Raw genomic sequence first — 23,214 nt, forward strand, 5'->3', positions numbered from 1 at the left:
GGTGGGAACCAGGGGCTTGAACCAGGGTCCCCGGGCATTGCAATATATACACTGATAGGTACAGCACCACACAGCCCCCAGTCTTTCTCCCTCTCCTTCCTTCCTTCCCCCTTTCATTATTATTATTATTTCATATGACAGGCTCAGGTCAAGAAAGAAGCAGTCTGAGCGCCACTTCAGGGTATGCAGTCTAGGGACAGAATTAGGGTCTGGGACAGGCAAGTCTGGTGCTCTAGCAGCTGAGCCAGTACCCTGCTTGCGAGGCACAGATTTCTGATGCGCATTTTCTCTTCATCAAAAACCAGAAAGGGAAAAAAAAAAAAAAAAGCTAGGGCAGGGGCAGATAGCATAATGGTTATTACAAAGAGAATCTCATGCCTGAGGCTCTGAAGTCCCAAGTTCAATCCCCCACATCACCATGAGTCAGAGTTGAGCAATACTTTGGTTTAAAAAAAAAAAAAAGCCAAAGGCATTGTCAGGCTGGAGTAGTGGCCCTGCCTGTGGGCTCTGAGACAGACAAAAGAAAAAGCCAAAGACGCCAGCAAGTTCAGGAGAACCATAAAACATACAGCTTGTTTGCCCAATAATCCCTCTAACTCAAGATCACAGACAGCATCTTGTCCTCATTAATCTGAAATTTTGATTGGATAACAAAGCCTCCAAAGCCCCCTCAGGCTCCCCTTGGGTGAATGTTCCCCCATGTCTGACCTGCCAGAAGAGGCCTTTCCTCTCCAGCCCCAAATCCTATTCTAACAAGCACAACCATAGAAAGTCCAAGTCGGAACTGTTTACACAGATGGGCTTTGGTACTGCAGTCTTTCACTGTCTCTATCTCTGTCTGTCTGTCTTTCTGAAAAAGAATCAACCAGAAGGTGTGAACCCTCAATGACAAAGACAAACAAAAAATTTTTTTCTTTTTCATTCAAACAGTTTAAAAACTTCCCCTCACCCAAAACCAGAACACTTCTGAGCTCTGGACTATGGTGATGCAGGGGATTGAACCTGGGACTTTGGGACCTTGGCTGTGAAAAAGCAAGAAAAACCAGGATAGTGAGTTGGTTTTTTTTTTTTTTTTGGCATTTTTTATATTTATTTATCTATTTATTTATTTTCCCTTTTGTTGCCCTTTTTAAATTATTGTTGTATTTATTATTGTTGTCGTTGTTGGATAGGACAGAGAGAAATGGAGAGAGGAGGGGAAGACAGAGGGGGGAGAGAAAGAGAGACACCTGCAGACCTGCTTCACCGCCTGTGAAGCGATTCCCCTGCAGGTGGGGAGCCGGGGGCTCAAACCGGGACCCTTGTGCCTGTCCTTGTGCTTTGCACCACCTGCGCTTAACCCGCTGCGCTACCGCCCGCCTCCCGTGAGTTGCTTTGACTGCGCCCGCTGCAGTGAAGGAAGCCTCAGTGCTATGGTCTGTCCCTCAAAAAGGAAGAGGGTGCAGTAGGTAGCACAACGGTTATGTAAAAGGACCCTCATGCCTAAGGATCCCAAGTCCCAACTCTTTTCCCTGAGCCACAGCTAAGCAGTGCTCTGGAAGGAGGGAAGGAGTAAAAGAGGGAAGGAAGAAGAGGAGGGAGAAATAACGTTTTCCACATAACCCATGTGCTATCTCCCCCACCCAAAGAAGTGCTTTCCTTTCATTTAACGCTATACACTGGGGGAGGGGGGGATAGATAATGGAGAAATCAACAGGGATGGGGGAATGAGAAGAAGAGAAAGACATGCACAGCACCGCCCTGCCACTGCCAAAGCAACCCCACTGCACATGGGGACCAGGGGCTTGAACCGCGGTCCTTGAGTGCGGCAGTACGCAAGCTCTACCGACGCCCCACCACCTGGGCCCTGAAGGTCCACTTTCCTACTGACAAAGAAAAAGCACCACTTCTCTTACCGCTCCTTACCACTTCTCACCTTCCACTGCCTATCTCCTAGTGTATTTCTTTTCTCAAAATTTTAGTCCCCGCTCAGTTCTGAAATTCGCCAAGAGTCCAAGAAACAGCATCTACAGGTTTGGCTGTCTCTTCATCTCTGAGTAGCAAGCAGTCTCTTAAACAGTTCCCTAGACTGTGAGCCTAGCATCTGCCTCAGAGTGCTCTAGTGCCAGGTCAGTTAGCGCACGGTACTTAAACAGGGTCTGCTTCAGAGAAGCGCTCAACCACTGCAGGTTGTGACAGGCTGTTTCCACTACTTTCCCTCCAAGCAAAACAAATGTTTGGCTCAACTGAAAACAAAGAAAGTCGGGAGTCGGGCAGCAGTGCAGCGGGTTAAGTGCAAGTGATGTGAAGCGCAAGGACCGACGTAAGGATCCCAGTTCGAGCCCCCGGCTCCCCACCTACAGGGGAGTCACTTCACAGGCGGTGAAGCAGGTCTGCAGGTGTCTATCTATCTCTCCCCGTCTTCCTCTGCTCTCTCCACTTCTGTCTGTCCTATCCAACAACGACGACATCAACATCAACAACAACAATAATAACTACAACAGTAAAAAAAAAAAAAAAAAAAACACAAGGGCAACAAAAAAAGGGAATAAATAAATAAACATGGAAAATAAAGAAGTCACTTCTTACTCCCTCGCTAAATCTGAACAAGCTTAAATGCAGGACTCACACTCCTGGAATGCCCGGCTTTGAGCAATTCTCACCATCCACCACTTCACAGTCCAGAAGGCATGAGTTCCACGCCTTAAGAATGTGTTTGCTGGTCTGGCCCAGAGCACAAGATGCCAACGACAACTTAGGAACAGGTCCTGAGCAAGTCTTCTGTGACTACATGCCAAAAGCAGTCAGCTCAGCCTCCACTCTCACATTCACGATTAGGTAATGAAATCATCACTCATCCTCCCAGAGAAGACAGGCATTTTGAAAGTTGTTCATTCTTTCATGCCAAGAACAAGTCTCACAGGCTCAGGTCCTGGAACATGATGGCAGAGGACCTAGTGGGGGTTAAATTGTTATGTGGAAAATTGGGAAACGTTGTATTTACTGTCGACTGTAGCAGTAGCACAGCGGGTTAAGCGCATGTGGCACAAAGCGCAAGGACCGGCGTAAGGATCCCGGTTCGAGCCCCCGGCTCCCCACCTGCAGGGGAGTCGCTTCACAGGCAGTGAAGCAGGTCTGCAGGTGTCTGTCTTTCTCTCCCCCTCTGTCTTCCCCTCCTCTCTTGATTTCTCTCTGTCCTATACAACAACGATGACATCAATAACAACAACAATAATAACTACAACAATAAAAAAACTATGGCAACAAAGGGAATAAATAAATAAATAAGTGGTCTGGGAGGTGGCACAGTGGATAAAGCATTGGATTCTCAACCATGAGGTCCTGTGTTCGATCCCCGGCAGCACATGTACCAGAGTGACAGCTGGTTCTTTCTCTTCTCCTATCTTTCTCATGAATAAATAAATTAATTCTTTAAAAAAAAACATTAGTCCCCCAATAAAGAAATTTAAAAAAAGCTTCACAGGGGGCCAGGCGGTGGGGCACCTGGTTAAGTGCACACATACAGTGCTCAAGGACCCAGGTTCAAGGCCCCCGGTCTCCACCGGCAGGGGAAAAGCTTCAAGAGGGAAGCAGTGCTGCAGGTGTCTCTCTCCCTCACCTTCGTCTCTCCTCTCAATTTCTCTGTCTCTATACAATAATAAATAAAAATATATTTTTTTACAAGTCTCACAGTAAGTATTTTTAAGTGAATGAATGTGGTCCTTGTAAAAGTCTTTGAAGAAAGCTCCCCTACTTTCACACTTCGGGTAGGCATTATCTCAGTTTCCCCACAGGGATCAAGTGGGAGAAATCACTAACTGAAGCCAGCGTAGTCATCTGAGCCTCCTAAGGAGAGTGGTCGTGTGCCTGGGAATCCTGGCCTTCTTAGTACTCAACATTCAAATGAACACAGGGGCTGACATATCTATTCAGAACACCGGAGTGCCGACTTGACTTTATTTTATAATAGAAATGACATCATTAGTGCATCCGGGAAATAGCTGGTCCTGACCTTATATGTCACCGGCTGCCATCAAGACATCTTATTGGTCAGAACTAATATACAGTTCGAGTTCTTCAAGTTTGACCTTTTAAGGGAGACAGTGGACTCAGAGTCAAGCTATGAGACCCTGAGCCATGCCCAGTGACCCTCTGCTGGGTCAAGGATGCTGCTGAAGAAACTTGGCTCAGAAGCATTTTTTCCTTTTGGAAAACGACTGTTCTACATCTGACTGAGCAAAGAGCAGTTTCTAAAGTCCAGACACCTTGTCCTCCCTCCCAAAGCATCTGTGACATGAAGATTAGACTGAAGACCTGACCACTGCTTCTAACTACAATGCTGCGTGACTTAACCCTGGAATAAAAGAGAAACCCTCTTTATCCAGCAGTAATCAAAGTCCCCCCCTTCTTATTTTGTAAGAACAGCAGAAAACAATAAACTACTCCGAATGATGTGAAAACAATGCATCTGCGAAGAGTCAATCCTCGTACTCAGACATGAAAGAAGGGAATGGAACCATTTTTTTTAGTCATCTAAAAGCAATGTCAGTTCCTGGCACAGTGTCTGATTAACTGTGCCTTCAACCTTATCTAAAAGGAAACTGAAGACTCAACATGCAATAAGACAGTCTTCACAATACCAAAAGGTAAAAAAAAAAAGAAAAAGAAATGGAATTGAGGGGATTTCCTTTTATTTACTTGTGATTGATGGCGGGTTACAGGATTCTAAGATCACAGGGTCTAGCTCCAGACCACACCCAGCAGCAAACTCTGTGTCCCGATCTCTCACCTCACAGAGAACCACCAGTTCTCGTCATAGAAAGTCTGTTTGCGGGAGTCGGGCTACTGTAGCACAGCGGGTTAAGCGCAGGTGGCGCAAAGCACAAGGACCAGCCTAAGGATCCCGGTTCGAACCCCAGCTCCCCACCTGCAGGGGAGTCGCTTCACAGGCGGTGAAGCAGGTCTGCAGGTGTCTGTCTTTCTCTCCCTCCTCTGTCTTTCCCTCCTCTCTCCATTTCTCTCTGTCCTATCCAACAACGACGACAACAACAATAATAACTACAACAATAAAACAACAAGGGCAACAAAAGGGAATAAATAAATAAAATAAAATATTAAAAAAAAAGAAAGTCTGTTTGCTTTCGCAAGTTCATGTGTATCTGTTCTCTAGCGCCCACATGAGTAAAGCCACCCACTGTCTCTCATCTACTTATTTCACTAAGCATAATCACCTCCGAGCCCATCCATTTTGTCCAAAAATACAGACTACCATCTCTCTGATGCAGAGTAGGACGCATAGCTTCTTCAGCAAACACCTGTCAGTGGGCACCTGGGCTGCTTCCACACGTAGCTGTTGTGAGTGACACAGCTATGAGCACAGGGCTGCGGGTATTTGAGGGATCTCGCACTGCTAGTAAAATGAAGCGCCGAGACTTAGCTCGTGAACATGAGGCTGGAGTGCATGGAGAGCACCCATGGTCACAGCTGTGCAAAAGCATTTCCGCAGCTTCGGGGACCAAGCGACAACCCTACACTGATGTTATTGGGAACTGAAAACCTTATATATCAGGGAGAGGGAGACAGCATAATGGTTATGCAGAAAGACTCTCATGCTAGAGGCTCCGAAGTCCCAGGTTCAAAGCCCAATACTACAAATCAGAGCTGAACACTACTTGAAAGGGAGCACAGATATGGATTAAATACTCTTAAATGCTATTTGTGAAAGCAGAACAGACTGTTGAATGAGTGTTGCCAGAAGGCTACAATACTTCAAGACCACGGGCCATGCAGGAAAAGAAAAAAGAGTCAGAAAGCAAACAGCCACAATGGAAGAGTGCTGGGAAATTGTGCAGATGCAGTCACATCTGCCATGTTGTCCCCTCAGGCTATTGCTAGTTCCTGCGAGAGTTGGGACATTCTCGGAGAGCCTGTTGCCCATGTTGTGCCCTCAGGGCATTGTCAATTCCCCGCGATAGTTGGAGTGCTTTGGTTACTCCTCCACCTTCTCATTCTCGCGAAAGTTATTATCCTACCCTGGAGCGTTATGGTTACTCCTCCCCCTTCCCATTCTCGCGAGAGTTATTCCCATAAAAGCCCTTCTTCTTCCACACCTCGCTCTCTTGCCGGCCTTTCACTTGGGTGATTATAGACGCAGGGAAGGTTACTGCACGAGGCGGCCATTTTTGCTACCTCCACGTGGCCCAAGCTGCTTCTCTCTCACCCAACTTTGAGGTGCCAGCGCAAATAAAGGATTGAGTTCCCTTTCTGCTCCAAACCTCCTTTTTCTGCGTCCTGCCGCCACCGCAAGTGACACCTGGCGCCCAACGTGGGGCACGAACCCATGACCCTGAGATTAAGAGTCTCATGATCTACCAACTCAGCTAGCCGGGCTAGCTTCGCGGGCGAGAGACAGAGACCAGGGACGCAAGGCTGAGCGGAGAGCTGTATTTCTTTATTCACAAGCCAACGGTACAAAAAACTACTCTAATCTAATCACCACACCATTCCATCCTCCATCTTACTCCCCCAGTGGCAGCGGCAGAAACCCAGGAAGTACGTAGGATAGGGGGCAGGGAGAAGGGAGAAGCGCGAAAAGGCAAAGACTAAGCCACAATCTCCTGGAGGCGGAGGGAGTGAGACCAAACCAATGTGAAGCATACCAACAATTCCCCCTTTTCTTTTTTTCTTTTTTAAATTTATTTTCCTTTTTTTTTTTTTGTTGCCCTTATTATTTTTACCATGGTTGTCGTTATTCTTTTTTAAAAATATTTATTTATTTAATATTCATTTATTCCCTTTTGTTGCCCTAGTTGTTTTATTGTTGTAGTTATTATTGTTGTCGTCGTTGTTGGATAGGACAGAGAGAAATGGAAAGAGGAGGGAAGACAGAGAGAGGGAAAGACAGACACCTACAGACCTGCTTCACCGCCTGTGAAGCGACTCCCCTGCAGGTGGGGAGTCAGGGGCTTGAACCAGGATCCTTAGCCAGTCCTTGCCAATTCCCCCTTTTCTTTTTAACCAATTGACCATAGTATCAGGAGTGTGGGGTGAACAGAAACCTATATCGTACAAGCATTTTTTTTAAGAAAAGAAACTGGCACAAACATGGAGGAACAAGTAAGCGAGCAACAAGAACCAGTGTGATGCCAAGGGAAGGCCTGAGGGGGGGCGTTTCTTGCCTCTGTGGGCAAGGCTTTATCAGCTAAAGAACATTTCCTTGCCTCTGTGGGCTTCTCTTGCCTCTGGGGCGTTTCTTGCCTCTGTGGGGGGGGGGGGGTTCCTGTCTCTGGGGACAGGGCTTGCAGGCGGAAGAGCATGCCTGCCAAACGAAGGGGCTGTTCAGCGCTGTACAGTCCCCAAGGCAACTGGCTGTAAGGTCCACTCACCCGGAGTACTCGCCTACAGAGCCACAATGGAAGAGCACTCACCCAGAGTACTCACCTACAGAGCCACAATGGAAGAGCGCTTGCCCAGAGTACTTGCCTACAGAGCCACAAACAATGGAAGAGCGCTCACCCGGAGTACTCACCTACAGAGCCACAATGGAAGAGCACTCACCTGGAGTACTCACCTACAGAGCCACAATGGAAGAGCGCTCACCTGGAGTACTCACCTACAGAGCCACAATGGAAGAGCGCTCACCTGGAGTACTCACCTACAGAGCCACAATGGAAGAGCACTCACCTACAGAGCCACAATAGAAGAGCACTCACCTGGAGTACTCGCCTACAGAGCCACAATGGAAGAGCACTCACCTGGAGTACTCACCTACAGAGCCACAATGGAAGAGCACTCACCTACAGAGCCACAATGGAAGAGCACTCACCTGGAGTACTCACCTACAGAGCCACAATGGAAGAGCACTCACCTGGAGTACTCACCTACAGAGCCACAATGGAAGAGCACTCACCTACAGAGCCACAATGGAAGAGCACTCACCTACAGAGCCACAATAGAAGAGCACTCACCTGGAGTACTCGCCTACAGAGCCACAATGGAAGAGCACTCACCTGGAGTACTCACCTACACAGCCACAAAGGAAGAGCACTCACCCAGAGTATTCACCTACAGAGCCACAATGGAAGAGCGCTCACCCAGAGTACTCACCTACAAAGCCACAATGGAAGAGCACTCACCCGGAGTACTCACCTACAGAGCCACAATGGAAGAGCACTCACCCGGAGTACTCACCTACAGAGCCACAATGGAAGAGCACTAACCTAGAGAGTACTCACCTACAGAGCCACAATGGAAGAGTACTAACCTACAGTACTCACCTACAGATCCACAATGGAAGAGTACTAACCTAGAGAGTACTCCCCTACAGAGCCACAATGTAAGTGTACTAACCTACAGAGCCACAGTGTGTCGCCTGATGCGGCAGCGGGATGTGAAGGAGAGAGAATCCAAGCGCAGAGGGAACACACATCTTTATTGCTGGGTCAGACGGGTGGTTCAGGCCACGTGGAGCCAGCCAAAAATGGCCGTGCCCTGCTACCTCACCACACGGGGAAGCGAGAGCAAGTGAGGGGAGGGAGAGTAGGCGGACTTTTTAGGTCAACACCCCGGAGCGAGGAGTGACGTGTCGGGACAGGATTGGTTGGGGAAAGCCCTGAAAGTATCATAATACTCTGTGTAGAGTGGCAGAGCCAACAGTGTAAGAGTACCCACCTACACTACAGTACTAACCTAGAGTACTCACCTACACAAAGAGTAATGACCTAGTGGCTCAACACCGGCCGCGGGGGCTACAGAAGCTCGCGAGGCACATGCACCTCTTCCTGCCGCCTTCACACTGCCAACTGCTGTCCTCGGCGTGTCTCTGCCTCCCCCCTCCTCTTGGGGAACAACACAATCTGGTTCTGTTCTGCTCTCACACAGACACTCAACAAAGGTTACTGCACGAATCGGCAAGCACAGCTTTAGGAATTCCCTTTCGGGAGTCGGGTGGTAGCACAGCGGGTTAAGTGCACGTGGCACAAAGCGCAAGGACCTGGCTAAGGATCCCGGTTCAAGCCCCCAGCTCCCCACCTGCAGGGGAGTCGCTTCACAGGCGGTGAAGCAGGTCTGCAGGTGTCTGTCTTTCTCTCCCCCTCTGTCTTCCCCTCCTCTCTCCATTTCTCTCTGTCCTATCCAACAATGACGACAACAATAATAACTACAACAATAAAACAACTAGGGCAACAAAAGGGAATAAATAAATAAATATTTTAAAAAAAAAGAAAAGAAAGGAATTCCCTTTCGTGTTAACAGAACCTGAATGTTCATTCCTAGATATTCTGAGGAAACCATGAGAAACTTGCTAACAAAAGCGCAGCGGGTGCCTGGCGGGAGCCGTGCGGGGTAACGTGCTGGACGCTCAGCATGAGGTTCTGAGGCTGGGTCCCCAACACTGCATGTGCCAAAGTGGCACTCTGGTTCTAGCTGTCTTTCTTGTATTATCTTTATTTATTTATTAGATAGAGACAGCCAGAAACTGAGAGAGAAGGAAGTGATAGAATGGGAGAGAGGGGAGTCAGGCTGTAGCGCAGCGGGTTAAGCGCAGGTGGCGCAAAGCACAAGGACCAGCATAAGGATCCCGGTTCGAACCCCCGGCTCCCCACCTGCAGGGGAGTCGCTTCACAGGCGGTGAAGCAGGTCTGCAGGTGTCTATCTTTCTCTCCTCCTCTCTGTCTTCCCCTCCCTCTCTCCATTTCTCTCTGTCCTATCTAACAACAACAATAATAACTACAACAATAAAACAACAAGGGCAACAAAAGGGAATAAATATAAAATAAATAAAAATAAAATTAATAAAAAAAAGAACGGGAGAGAGGAAGAGAGGGAAGGAGGGAGGGAGGGAGGGAAAGAGAGAAAGAGAAAGAGAGAGAGAGAGAGAGACCTGCAACACTGTTTCACCATTTGCAAAGCTTTCCCCCTACAGTTGGGAACGGGGGGCTAGAACCCGGGTCCTTGCACATTGTAACATGTAACATGTGAGCTCAACCAGGCGCGCCACTGCCTGGCCCTGCCCGGCCCCGTCTCTTTCCCATCTTTCTCTCATACATATATAGATCTTTAAAAAATAATAATGATGAAATCAGTCCAGATGGCTAGAGACAAAACTAAAGATGGAAAATAAAAACTTTTTTTAAAAAGTGGTATGAAGTAGACATTGTATAACTAACTAAAAATGTACAGTTTCAAGCCAGGGAATAGCGTGATGGTTATTCAACAGGCTTTCACACATGAAGCTCCAAAGTACCAGGTTGACTTTTTTTTTTTTTTTTTTTTTTTTTTTTACCAGAGCACTGCTCACCTCTGGTTTGGGGGAGACTGAACGTGGGATTCTGAAGCTTCAGGTGTTGCCAGTACCTTTGAATAGCCACTATGCTATCTGTACCTCTCTGTCAATAATAAAATAAATAAATAAACAAAATGATTTTTAAAAAATAAAGTTCCCTTGGTGTCAGGCGGTAGATGCCGGCCAGGCTTCCTTGGATTGAAGACCCCACCAATATGTCCTGGAGCTCAGCTTCCCCAGAGACCCACCCTACTAGGGAAAGAGAGAGGCAGACTGGGAGTATGGACTGACCAGCCAACGCCCATGTTCAGCGGGGAAGCAATTACAGAAGCCAGACCTTCTACCTTCTGCAACCCACAATGACCCTGGGTCCATGCTCCCAGAGGGATAGAGAATGGGAAAGCTACCATGGGAGGGGGTGGGTTATGGGGATTGGGTGGTGAGAATTGTGTGGAGTTGTACCCCTCCTACCCTATGGTTTTGTTAATTAATCCTTTCTTAAATAAAAAAAAAATTATTAAAAATAAATAAATAAAAAAATAAAGTTCCCTTGGTGTCAGGCGGTAGTGCAGTGGGTTAAGCGCACATGGCTTAAGGATCCCGGTTTCCAGCCCCCGGCTCCCCATCTGCAGGGGAGTCGCTTCACAAGAGGTGAAGCAGGTCTGCAGGTGTCTGTCTTTCTCTCTCCCTCTCTATCATCCCCTCCTCTCTCCATGTCTCTCTGTCCTATCCAATAAAATGGAAAAATCGGCTGCCAGGAGCAGTGGATTCATAGTACCAACACTGAGCCCCAATGATAACCCTGGAGGCAAAAAAAAAAAAAGAAAGAAAGAAATTCGAAAATGCAGTTATATTGTGCCGTCTGCCTGATATGTGAAGTAGCTGGGGCAGTGGGCGGTTCAGCAAGGAAAGCACAGAGCTGTCACGTGCAGACACCCAGCTCAGTCCCCGTACAGCATATGTGGGTCTGTCTCCCTCTCAGAAAATAAACAAATACTGAAAGAGAAAGCTAACATGAAAGTAAAGACGGTGCAGAATAAAAACGGTGGTCCTGGAGGTGGTGCAGTGGGTACAGCACTAGACTTTCAAGCGCGAGGTCCCGAGCTCAGCCCCGGCAGCACATGTACCAGAGTGAGTGATGTCTGCTTCTTTCTCTCTCTCCTATCTTTCTCAGTAATAAATAAATAAAATCTTAAGGGAAAAAAAAAACAGACTGTGCAGGGTAAAAATGTATTCAAAGGAAAGCCTCTAGTAATAATTCTGAATCAGACAGAGGACTGTAGGAGATAAACATTTTGCATGTAATCTAGCCGTCGAGTTCACAGGGAAGAGTAGTCTCTGAGACAGCGTGTGGGGCCTGGAGCCGCAGGTGAAATGTGCCGTCTATTCTAAATGACTACCTTTTTTTTTTTTTTTTTGGTGGGAGTGTTATGTGATAATTACCTTGGAAAGATGAGAAATTACATCTTTTTTTTTAGTATTTATTTATTTTCTCTTTTGTTGCCCTTGTTTTTTATTGTTGTTGTAGTTGTTATTGTTACTGATGTTGTCACTGTTGGATAGGACAGAGAGAAATAGAGAGAGGAGGGAAAGACAGAGGGGGAGAGAAAGACAGACACCTGCAGACCTGCTTCACCGCCTGTGAAGCGACTCCCCTGCAGGTGGGGAGCCGGGGGCTCGAACCGGGATCGTTACGCTGGAAAAAAATTTTTTTAATGAGAGATAACGAAAGATCCAGACACCCTCCAGGAAGTACAAGTGCACACTGTGCTCTGTGATGTCCGGCGCTTGAGGACTGAACATGCCATCTGTCTGACACCCACCAGGGGACCGGTCCAAAGAGGGGGAGTGCTCCCCCTGCTCAGCAGGGTGCCTTCAGTGCATCAGAGTCGCCAAGCATCAGTCAGGAGGTCGTCTAACTGTGATGCCCAAAGCCTGGAAGCAAGTCTTCTCTGGCCCCAGTCCCGTGTCCGGCTGGACGGTGACCTCCCGTGGGGCAATGGCAGCAGCACTGTGAGCAGCGACAACGCAGCCAGGTTCTCCTCGGCCCACACAAAGCCCCGGTGAGCTCATGTCCACGTCGCTCTCAAGGAGATGCAACGCTCTGCCCAGGACCGGCTCGGCCTCCAGCGGCCCTTGCACACCATCCGCACCGCGGCTCCCTTCGCACGGACGAGCAGGTACGCTTGGGGGCCACACTGCTCCCAGAATGAAGCGTCTGGGTGGCCATCCAGAAAGCTGGAGAGCTTCGGGTCTACTGCAGATCGTTCCCAAACCCCAGATCACAGCGGCAAATACTGACAGGCCCGTCCCGTCAGCCACACAGCAGCATCACCACACAGAAGAAAGGTAACGTCAAGTTGGCAGAGGCCACCTAGTTATTTGCTCCTTCTTTGAGACGCGAGCTGAAAGTGTGCGGAGATGAGCTACACAGGTGGCCAGGCAGTCAGCAACATTCCAGTTCTCTCGGGCGCTTCTGTTATCACCCAGGAAACCCTACCCTTCGCCGTGGTCCGGGCGTGGGCTTGGGCCTCCAGACACCGCACAGGAGAGGCGGCAAAGAGAAGCAGCTTAATGAGCTGTGAAGCAGTGCTGGGGTATCTCCTGTCTGTGCCTCGCTCCCCCTTGCCTCCAGCCCTCTATCAAAAGGAAGGAAAGAAGGGAGGGAGGGAGGGAGGGAGGAAGGGAGGGAGAAAAAGAGCCCACCGGGACTGACAGAGTTGTTCAGTATGCGAGACCCTACCCACCCAGAACCCCCACTACCCTGTGCACCAAAACTCTAAGCTTCTTTTTAAATTTTTGTTTGTTTATTCATTCCTTTTTGTTGCCCTTGTTGGTTTATTGTTGTAGTTATTACTGTTGCTGTTGTTAATAGGACAGAGAGACATGGAGAGAAGAGGGGAAGACAGACCCCTGCAGACCTGCCTCACCGCCCGGGAAGCGACTCCCCTGCGGGTGGGGAGCCGGGGCTCGCAGCGCGTAAGACCCTTATGCCGGCCCTCGCGCTTCTTTGTGCCTTGTGCGATTAACCCGCTGCGCCACCACCCGACTCCGTTTCTCTCTTCCTTCCTTCCTTCCCTCCCTCCCTCCCTCTTCTTTCTCTCTTTCTAAGATAGGAGGAGAGAGAATGAACCAGACGTCACTCTGGCACATATGATGGCAGGGATCGAACTCAGGACCTCATGCTTGAGAGTCCAAAGCCTTATCACTGTGCCACCTCCCGGACCACAAAACACTAAGCTTCTAAGTAGTTTCGGTGGAAAGAAGTAGTGACTGAAAATGCCCACTCTGCCCGCAAGCGGAGAGAAAGAGGAAGTAGGACAGATAAAAGATTGCTTTTCTATCAGGGGAGGGGTGGGACAGGGAGTTCTGGTGGTGGGAATTGTGTGGAGCTATAACCCCTCTTTCTGTTGTTGTTGTTGTTGTTATCTACAGTTTTTTTTCTCTTTATATTTTTTTAATTTATTTTTTTATTTATTAAAAGGAAGCACTGACTAAACCATAGGATAAAAGGGGTACAACTTCGCACAATTCCCACCACCAGAACTCCGTATCCCATCCCCTCCCCTGACAGCTTTCCCATTCTCTATCCCTCTGGGAGCATGGACCCAGGGTCACTGTGGGATGCAGACGGTGGAAGGTCTGGCTTCTGTCACTGCTTCCCTGCTGAACATGGGTGTTGACGGGTGGATCCATACTCCCAGCCTGTCTCTCTCTTTCCCTAGTGGGGCAGGGCTCTGGGGAAGTGACGCTCCAGGACACATGGGTGGGGTTGTCTGTCCAGGGAAGTCTGGTCACATCCTGCTAGCATCTGGAACCTGGTGGCTGAAAGGAGAGTTAACATACAAAGCCAAACAAATTGTTGACCAATCATGGACCTAAAGGCTGGAATAGTGCAGATGAAGAGTTGGGGGGGGGGTCCACCATTTTGTAGATAGCTAGTAGGCATATTCTAGTTATATTCCAAAGGGCCTGTGGCTATACTCGTGTTTTTGTTTGTTGTTGTTTGTTTGCTTGAGCCTGAAATCTGATATGCAGGTGGATCCTAATTATTGTCTGGGGAGGTGATGTCATGGCTGGCAGAAGGATCACAAATATGGATCAGGGAAGAGAGTATCTCCCAAATATGGGAAAGGTGTATAAGTATTGTTGAATGTAAACCCCATCGATTTGATGTGATCTGGGGCCCATATTCAGCTTGGGAGCCTATGTGACCTCTGCATCCCTGTAGATCACAGGGATGTGGTCATAAGCAGAAACATTCCAAGCTGCCCCAGTATCAGGACCCATCTTCCTCAGGTGTAGCATAGAGTATGTTGTCCAGCCTCCCTTCGGAGGATGGAACATTCTCTACCATTGTTGATCCAAGTTGAGGGCAAGGTCCTATGGGGCCCACAAAGGGGTCTCTTGTGTTGTTCCTGATAGAGATGACCGGTAACAATGGAGAGAGAGATTTATTTGAGGTCTAGGCCCATCATGTCTGTTTGGGAATCTCAGGACTCCCTGATTAGGGTCCCAGCTGATGGGGTGGCCTGACAGTGACTAAAGAGTCATCATTAAAGTCTGCCAGTCTCTTGCCCTTATTCAGCTTTTGCAGTCCTTGCTTTGATGAGGGAGTTGTACCCCTCGTATCCTATGGTTTTGTCAGTGTTTCCTTTTTATAAATAAAAAAATTAAAATAAAATATTGCTTTTCTTTTTGGCCTCCAGGGTTACTGCTGGGGCTCAGTGCCTGCACTACGAATCCACGGCTCCTGGAGGCCACTTTTCCCATTTTCGTTGCCTTTGGTGTTGTTATTGCTGCTGTTGTTGGATAGGACAGAGAGAAATCAAGAGAGGAGGGGAAGACACAGAGGGGGAGAGAGAGAGACATCTCTGGACATGCTTCACCCTGCAGGTGGAGATCCTTGTGCTGGTCCCTGTGCTTTGCACTGTGTGCTACCGCATTTAATAGTAAATGGTGAGTGCAGAGGCTGACTACGTTATCCGCTCATTATATGCACACACCTGACATTTTCCACTGTATTATATTAAAGGACTGAAAACGGCTTCCTGGGCAAGCTGTGTACTAATTCAAGGCTTACTACTGATGACTAGTCGCTAAAACAGTGGTAAAACTGTGACTCTACCAGAAGAATTCTCAAAATAAAGGTGTTGTTTGAGTTGTTGGAACATGCTGAAATACTTTAAGACACATGAATAAGCTACACTTAAAATACATGTCCCGGAAATACAAGCCCTAAGCAACACATAAAATAAATCTTAACAACAACAAAAAGCTGATATTTCTTTCCTTTCTTTCTCTGCCTCCAGGGTTACTGCTGGGGCTCGGTGCCTGCACTACGAATCCACTGCTCCTGGAGGCCATTTTTTCACATTTTGTTGCTCTTGTTGTCGTTATTGCTACTGCTGCCATTGATGTTGTTGTTGTTGGATAGGACAGAGAAATGGAGAGAGGAGGGGAAGACAGAGAGGGGGAGAGAAAGATAGACACCTGCAGACCTGCCTCACCACCTGTGAAGCGACCCCCCTGTAGGTGGGGAGCCAGGGGCTCGAACCGGGATCCCTACGCCGGTCCCTGCGCTCTGCGCCGTGTGCACTCAACCCGCTGCGCCACCGCCCGACCCCTTTCTTTCTATTTTAGTGGGAGTGAGCGCTCAAACCTGGGTGCTTATGCACGGTGATATGTCGAATCATACTTAATTTTTTTATTATCTTTATTTATTTATTGAATCGAAACAGAAAGAGAGAGGGAAGGGGAAAATAGAGAGGAAGAGGGACAATACTGAATCCCCCACACCACCACCATCAGCCAAAGCGGAGCAGTGCTCTGGTTAAAAAGAGAGAGAGAAACAGAGAGACACCTGCAGCACTGCTTCATCACTCACAAAGCTTTCCCCTTATAGGTGGGAACTAGGGCTCGAACCTGGGTCCCTGTGCATTGAAACAAGTGTGCTCAACCAGATGCACCGGCAGCCAACCCCTTGAAATCATTTTTCCCCCTTACCAGAGAGCCCTGCTCAGCTCTGGCTTATGGTGGTGCAGGGGACTGAACCCGGGACTTTGGAGCCTCAGGCATGAGTCTCTCTTCATAACCATTATGCTATCTACCTCCCCAGCGCCCATATATCTTTTTTTGGAGAAAACATCTGAATATCATATATTTGACAAGGGATTGATATATGAAACATGGGGGTTTTTTTGTTTATTTTGTTATTAATAGTTTGTTACAAGATTTTTTTTTTTAATTTGGGAATTAATGTTGTACATTCAACAGTAAGTACAATGGTTTGTACATGCATAACATTCCCCAGTTTGCACATGCATAAATTTCCCCAGTTATGCGGAAAAGAGTTCTGCCAATATTTTCCTCTAAGTATCTGATAGTTTGTGGTCTAACATCCAAGTCCTTGATCCACTTGGAATTTACTTTTGTATTTGATGAAATACAGTGGTTCAGTTTCATTCTTCTGCATGTTTCAACCCATTGTTTCCAACACCATTTGTTGAAGAGACTCTGCTTTCCCCATGTAATAGTCTGGGCCCCTTTGTCAAAGATTAGATGTCCATACGTGTGGGGCCTCATTTCTGGGCTCTCAATTCTATTCCACTGGTCAGTGTGTCTGTTCATGTTCCAGTACCAAGCAGTTTTGATGACAATGGCCCTATAATACAATTTGAGATCTGGCAATGTGATGCCTCCAGTTCTGTTCTTTTTTTCTCAAGATTGCTTTGGCAATTCTAGGTCTTTTCTGGTTCCAGATAAACATTTGTAGCATTTTTTGTATTCTCCTAAAAAATGTGCTTGGGATCTTGATGGGGATAGCATTAAATTTGTAGATGGCTCTGGGTAATATATTCATTTTGATGATGTTAATTCTACCAACCCAAGAACATGGAATATCTTTCCACTTCTTTGTGTCTTTTTCAATTTCTTTGAGTAGTGACTCATAATTTTCAGTATACAAGTCTTTCACTTCTTTGGTTAGGTTTACTCCTAGATATTTTATTGTTTTAGTTGCTATAGTAAAAGGAATTGATTTCTGGATTTCAATTTCTTCTAGCTTAGTGTTTGCATAGAGGAATGCCACTGACTTTTGAATGTTAATTTTGTAGCCTGACACCTTACTGTATTTCCTGATGATTTCCAAAAGCTTCTTGCTGGATTCCTTAGGTTTTTCTGTGTATACTATCATGTCATCTGCAAATAGGGAGAGTTTGACTTCTTCTCTTCCAATCTATATCCCTTTAATTCCTTGCTCCTGCCTGATTGCTATGGCAAGAAATTCCAACACTATGTTGAATCATATTTTTAAAATGCAAATTTAAAAGTAGTATAGTCAACAGGGAAGATAGCATCATGGTTCTGCAAAAAGACTCTCATGCCTGAGGCTTCAAAGGCCCAGGTTGAATCCCCCACACCACCATAAGCCAGCGCTGAGCAGTGCTCTGGTAAAAACAATCATGATAATTAATTAAATAAATAAATAAAAAAGAGGGGGAGTCGGGTGATAGGACACCAGGTTAAGGACCGGCGTAAGGATCCTGGTTCGAGCCACCAGCTCCCCACCTGCAGGGGAGTCGCTTCACAGGCGGTGAAACAGGTCTGCAGGTGTCTGTCTTTCTCTCCCCCCTCTGTCTTCCCCTCCTCTCTCCATTTCTCTCTGTCCTGTCCAACAACAACAACAAAATGGAGAAAAATGGCCTCCTGGAGCAGTGGATTCATAGTGCAGACATAGAGCCACAGTGATAACCCTGGAGGCAAAAAAAAAAAAAAAAAAAAGGCAGACAAGGAAACAAAGACAGTTAGCATAATGTCTCACCTAACTTTTCAGCATGACGCCCGAAAAGACAGCCCAGGGGCAGGACAACGAGGTGCCCTATGTGACCCGAGTCCAAGTTGCAGCGCCACACAGAAGGACACTTTTGCGCTGTGGAGTCCCTGCCTCTTTTAACACACTATTTTTTAATTATCTTTATTTATCTGATACAGACTCAGGCAGAAATCAAGAGGCAGGGAAAGACAGAGAAGGAGAGAGACAGAGACACCTGCAGACCTGCTTCACCACCCGTGAAGCTTTCCTCCTGCAGGTGGGGATCAGGGACTTGAACCGGGGGCCTCGCACTGTCAGGTGTGTGTTCAACCAAGTGCGCTACCAGCAAGCCCCTTTTATGCTACGTTTCTTCTCTTGGTGATCCCTTCTTTATGAAAAAGGGCTCCAGAAGGAGGGAGAGCGGAAGCAAGGAGGAGGGAGAGCGGAAGCAAGGAGGAGGGAGAGCGGAAGCAAGGAGGAGGGAGAGGGGAAGCAAGGAGGAGGGAGAGGGGAAGCAAGGAGGAGGGAGAGGGGAAGCAAGGAGGAGGGAGAGCGGAAGCAAGGAGGAGGGAGAGCGGAAGCAAGGAGGAGGGAGAGGGGAAGCGAGGAGGGAGAGGGGAAGCAAGGAGGAGGGAGAGGGGAAGCAAGGAGGAGGGAGAGGGGAAGCAAGGAGGAGGGAGAGGGGAAGCAAGGAGGAGGGAGAGGGGAAGCAAGGAGGAGGGAGAGCGGAAGCAAGGAGGAGGGAGAGCGGAAGCAAGGAGGAGGGAGAGCGGAAGCAAGGAGGAGGGAGAGCGGAAGCAAGGAGGAGGGAGAGCGGAAGCAAGGAGGAGGGAGAGCGGAAGCAAGGAGGAGGGAGAGGGGAAGCAAGGAGGAGGGAGAGGGGAAGCAAGGAGGAGGGAGAGCGGAAGCAAGGAGGAGGGAGAGCGGAAGCAAGGAGGAGGGAGAGGGGAAGCAAGGAGGAGGGAGAGCGGAAGCAAGGAGGAGGGAGAGGGGAAGCAAGGAGGAGGGAGAGCGGAAGCAAGGAGGAGGGAGAGGGGAAGCAAGGAGGAGGGAGAGGGGAAGCAAGGAGGAGGGAGAGGGGAAGCAAGGAGGAGGGAGAGCGGAAGCAAGGAGGAGGGAGAGCGGAAGCAAGGAGGAGGGAGAGGGGAAGCGAGGAGGGAGAGGGGAAGCAAGGAGGAGGGAGAGGGGAAGCAAGGAGGAGGGAGAGGGGAAGCAAGGAGGAGGGAGAGGGGAAGCAAGGAGGAGGGAGAGGGGAAGCAAGGAGGAGGGAGAGCGGAAGCAAGGAGGAGGGAGAGCGGAAGCAAGGAGGAGGGAGAGCGGAAGCAAGGAGGAGGGAGAGCGGAAGCAAGGAGGAGGGAGAGCGGAAGCAAGGAGGAGGGAGAGCGGAAGCAAGGAGGAGGGAGAGGGGAAGCAAGGAGGAGGGAGAGCGGAAGCAAGGAGGAGGGAGAGCGGAAGCAAGGAGGAGGGAGAGGGGAAGCAAGGAGGAGGGAGAGGGGAAGCAAGGAGGAGGGAGAGCGGAAGCAAGGAGGAGGGAGAGCGGAAGCAAGGAGGAGGGAGAGGGGAAGCAAGGAGGAGGGAGAGCGGAAGCAAGGAGGAGGGAGAGGGGAAGCAAGGAGGAGGGAGAGCGGAAGCAAGGAGGAGGGAGAGGGGAAGCAAGGAGGAGGGAGAGGGGAAGCAAGGAGGAGGGAGAGGGGAAGCAAGGAGGAGGGAGAGCGGAAGCAAGGAGGAGGGAGAGCGGAAGCATGGCGGCGCGTGGTCAGCCAGAGACCTGTGCTCGTGAGTGCGATCACCGATCCGCTGTGCCACCTCCCAGGTGGCCTCTCTATCCTATGAGGACGAAAATATGCCCGGGGCCGGGGCAATAGCAGTAGCGTAATGGTCATGCAAATGACATTCAAGCCTGAGGCTCTGAGCTCAAAGGTTCAATCCTCTGACTCGACTACCAACCAGAGCTGGGCCCTGGGGGGAGGGGGTGATGGACAAGGCAGTGTGATCATGCATGAGGCCCAGGCTTTCTGATGGATGGATGGATGGATGGATGGATGGATGGATGGATGGATGGATGGATGGACGGACAGACAGTATGGCCAGGGCTTTACTTCATTTAATTCTTACCTTGATTCTAAGTAAGAGATGGCTTAAAGTTGAGGATAAAGGACATAGATAAATTGGTCCATGGTTACCGAGCTTTACAAACAAAAAAAAGGAAAGAAAGGAAGAAAGAAAGAAAGGAAGAAAGAAAAGGAGGGAGGGGGAGCCGGGCGGTGGCGCAGCGGGTTAAGCGCAGGTGGCGCAAAGCGCAAGGACCGGCCTAAGGACCCCGGTTCCAGCCCCCGGCTCCCCACCTGCAGGGGAGTCGCTTCCCAGGCGGTGAAGCAGGTCTGCAGGTGTCTATTAATAACAAAAACAATGTTAAAACAACAAGGGCAACAAAAAGGAAATAAGTACCAAAAAAAACAAAAGGAGGGAGGAGGTAAGGGCTCTATTCCCAGAATCCCCGTAAGCCAGAGCTGAGCTGTGCTGTGCTCTCTCTTTCTCCGTATCTCCACCGAGCTCGCTCACTAAAATAACTGCAATGCTTTTTAAAGGGTAAGGGGCTGAGGAGACAGCATAATGATCACACAACAGACATTAATTCGAAGGCTCTGAGCTCCCAGGAGCCATTCCCAGCACCGCCATAAGCCAGATGTGAGCAGTGCTCTGGTCAAAAGAAAACAAAACAAAAACAGTGTGAGTTCAACTGTGGGACTTGACTTTCTCTTCCTTTGTCTTTCTTTTTTACAATTCTTTTTGTTGTTTGCATTTTTTTAAATATTTATTTCCTTTTTGTTGCCCTTGTTTTTATTGTTGTAGTTATTATTGTTGATGTTGTTGTTGGACAGGACAGAGAGAAATGGAGAGAGGAGGGGAAGACAGAGAGGGGGAGAGAAAGACAGACACCTGCAGACCTGCTTCACCGCCTGGGAAGCAACTCCCCTGCAGGTGGGGAGCCGGGGGCTCGAACCGGGATCCTTACGCCGGTCCTTGCGCTTTGCGCCACGTGCGCTAAGTTTGCATTTTTTTTTAAGACTTTTCCTGTGGCCCGGGAGGTAGCACAGGACTCTCAAGCATGAGGTCCTGAGTTCAATCCCTGATAGCACATATACCAGAGCGATGTCTGGTTCTTTCTCTCCTTCTATCTTTCTCATGAATAAATAAAACCTTTTTTAAAGGCTTTTTAAAAATATTTATTTATTGGGTTGAGACAGAAATTGAGAGGGGTGGGAGAGATAGACAGACACCTGCAGCACTGCTTCTCTGCTCACAAAGCTTTCCCCCTGCAGGTGGGGGCCGGGGATTTGAACCTGGGTCCTTGTGGATTGCAACATATGCTCTCAACCAGATGCGCCACCACCTGGCCCCAATTTTTCCTTCAAATGTGATTATAAGTTAGAGACAGAGGGTTCTGCCAAATATGATGTTCTCTTTTCATTTGTTTTGCCGGTTGTCCGTGGTGATGGGTGAAACCCCGGGCCTCACATAAGCAAGATAAGCTGCCTCCCTAGCTAGTTTCTCCAGTTCTTCTAGAGACGGCAAGGGGCCGAGCGCTAGCTCACCTGGGAAGAGCACACAAGTCACCAGCCTCACACGCCCCGGGTCCGGCCTGCATGGAGCTTCACGGGCTGTGGCGCAGTGCTGCAGGAGACTCTCCTCTCTTTCTCTATCATCTCTCAACTTCTTCTTAATATTTATTCCCTTTTGTTGCCTTTGTTTTATTGCTGCAGTTATTATTGTTAGTTATTGATGTCACCATTGTTGAATAGGGCAGAGAGACATGGAGAGAGGAGGGGAAGACAGAGAGGGGGAGAGACAGACAGACACCTGCAGACCTGCTTCACCGCCTGTGAAGCGACTCCCCTGCAGGTGGGGAGCCGGGAGCTTGAACCGGGATCCTTACGCCGGTACTTGCACTTTGTGCCACCTGCGCTTATCCTGCTGCGCTACCGCCCGACCCCCATCTCTCAACTTGTATCCCAAAATAAAGAAAACTAATGGCCTCAAAGAGTGGTGAACCTGTGAAGACACCAAGGACCAGCTGCGATCCTGGAGGAGAGGGCGGCGGGGAGGGAGGGAGAACGCAGGCGCATACATCAGGCACTGACGTTCATCTAAACTCCTAAGAATGACACCGTAACGTGCACATGATGTTCCATGCCTGTCACAGTGGCAGGTAGGAAACTCTGCTGCATAAGCCACTGTGCAGTTCTCTACAACCCCCGGCAGGCCCGATGCCAGAGTGACGCTCGGGTGCTCTCCCCCAGCCCTACAATTTCTCGCGAACTAAAAAATACACGTTTAAAAGAAAACAGTAACAGCAAACTGTGTAGCGACTAGGAAACAGATCACCTGGTATAGCACATGCAGCCCTGGGTTCGGTCCCCAACACCAAGTGGGGACACCATGGACAGTACCAGGCTGACTCCACAGATGGTAGCTGTGGTCCCTCTCCTGTCTCCACCATCTCTCTCTAAAATAAAAAGTGAAGAAGCGGGAGTGGGCGGTAGCGCAGCGGGTTTAGCGCATGTGGCGCAAAGCGCAAGGACCGGCGTAAGCATCCAGGGCAGTGGGTGTCTGCTGCCCACAGCTGGGTGTCCAGCTCCGATCTCCAGCTTCGACCTGCGGTGAAGCAGGTCTGCAGGTGTCTGTCTTTCTCTCTCCCCCTCTGTCTTCCCCTCCTCTCTCCATTTCTCTCTGTCCTATCTAACAACAAGGACATCAATAACAACAACAATAAAACAACAAAGGGGGTAGTGGTCCGGGAGGTGGCGCAATGGATAAAGCATCCGACTCTCAAGCATAAGGTCCTGAGTTCAATCCCCGGCAGCACACTCACCAGAGTGATGTCTGGCTCTTTCTCTCTCCTATGTTTCTCATTAATAAATAAATTTTTTTTTAAAAAAAGGAGATAAATAAATATTTTTTAAACAGTGAAAAAGCTGGTCCAGGGAGGCCGTTCTGAGGTTATCAAGCATGTGTACGGCACTGGACCCGTGAGCTCATCCCCACCGAAGGACTGAGAAAAAGAAATCATGGGGACCTGGCAGAGGGGTGACAGGAAACAAAAGGCTGCACTGGAGAACCAGATAAAACAGAAGCAGAA

The 23,214-nt window shown here is 48.7% G+C and overlaps 1 protein-coding gene across 3 annotated transcripts in view; it reads right to left on the reverse strand.

The window, feature by feature from the left end:
- The window catches only part of FBXO42 (F-box protein 42), a 74,972-nt gene that overhangs the window by 45,012 nt on the left and 6,746 nt on the right, over nucleotides 1-23,214 (reverse strand). The window contains exon 1 of one of the 3 annotated variants that reach the window (XM_060200872.1): nucleotides 2,609-2,730. The exons of the other annotated variants lie outside the window; for them this stretch is intronic. Coding sequence (XP_060056855.1) covers nucleotides 2,609-2,645 — 37 coding nt within the window. The 5' untranslated portion in view covers nucleotides 2,646-2,730. Of the gene's footprint in view, nucleotides 1-2,608; nucleotides 2,731-23,214 lie in introns of those variants that run through there. 3 annotated transcript variants of the gene reach the window in all.

Source organism: Erinaceus europaeus, chromosome 11 (assembly GCF_950295315.1).
Source record: "Erinaceus europaeus chromosome 11, mEriEur2.1, whole genome shotgun sequence".
NCBI lineage: Eukaryota > Metazoa > Chordata > Mammalia > Eulipotyphla > Erinaceidae > Erinaceus > Erinaceus europaeus.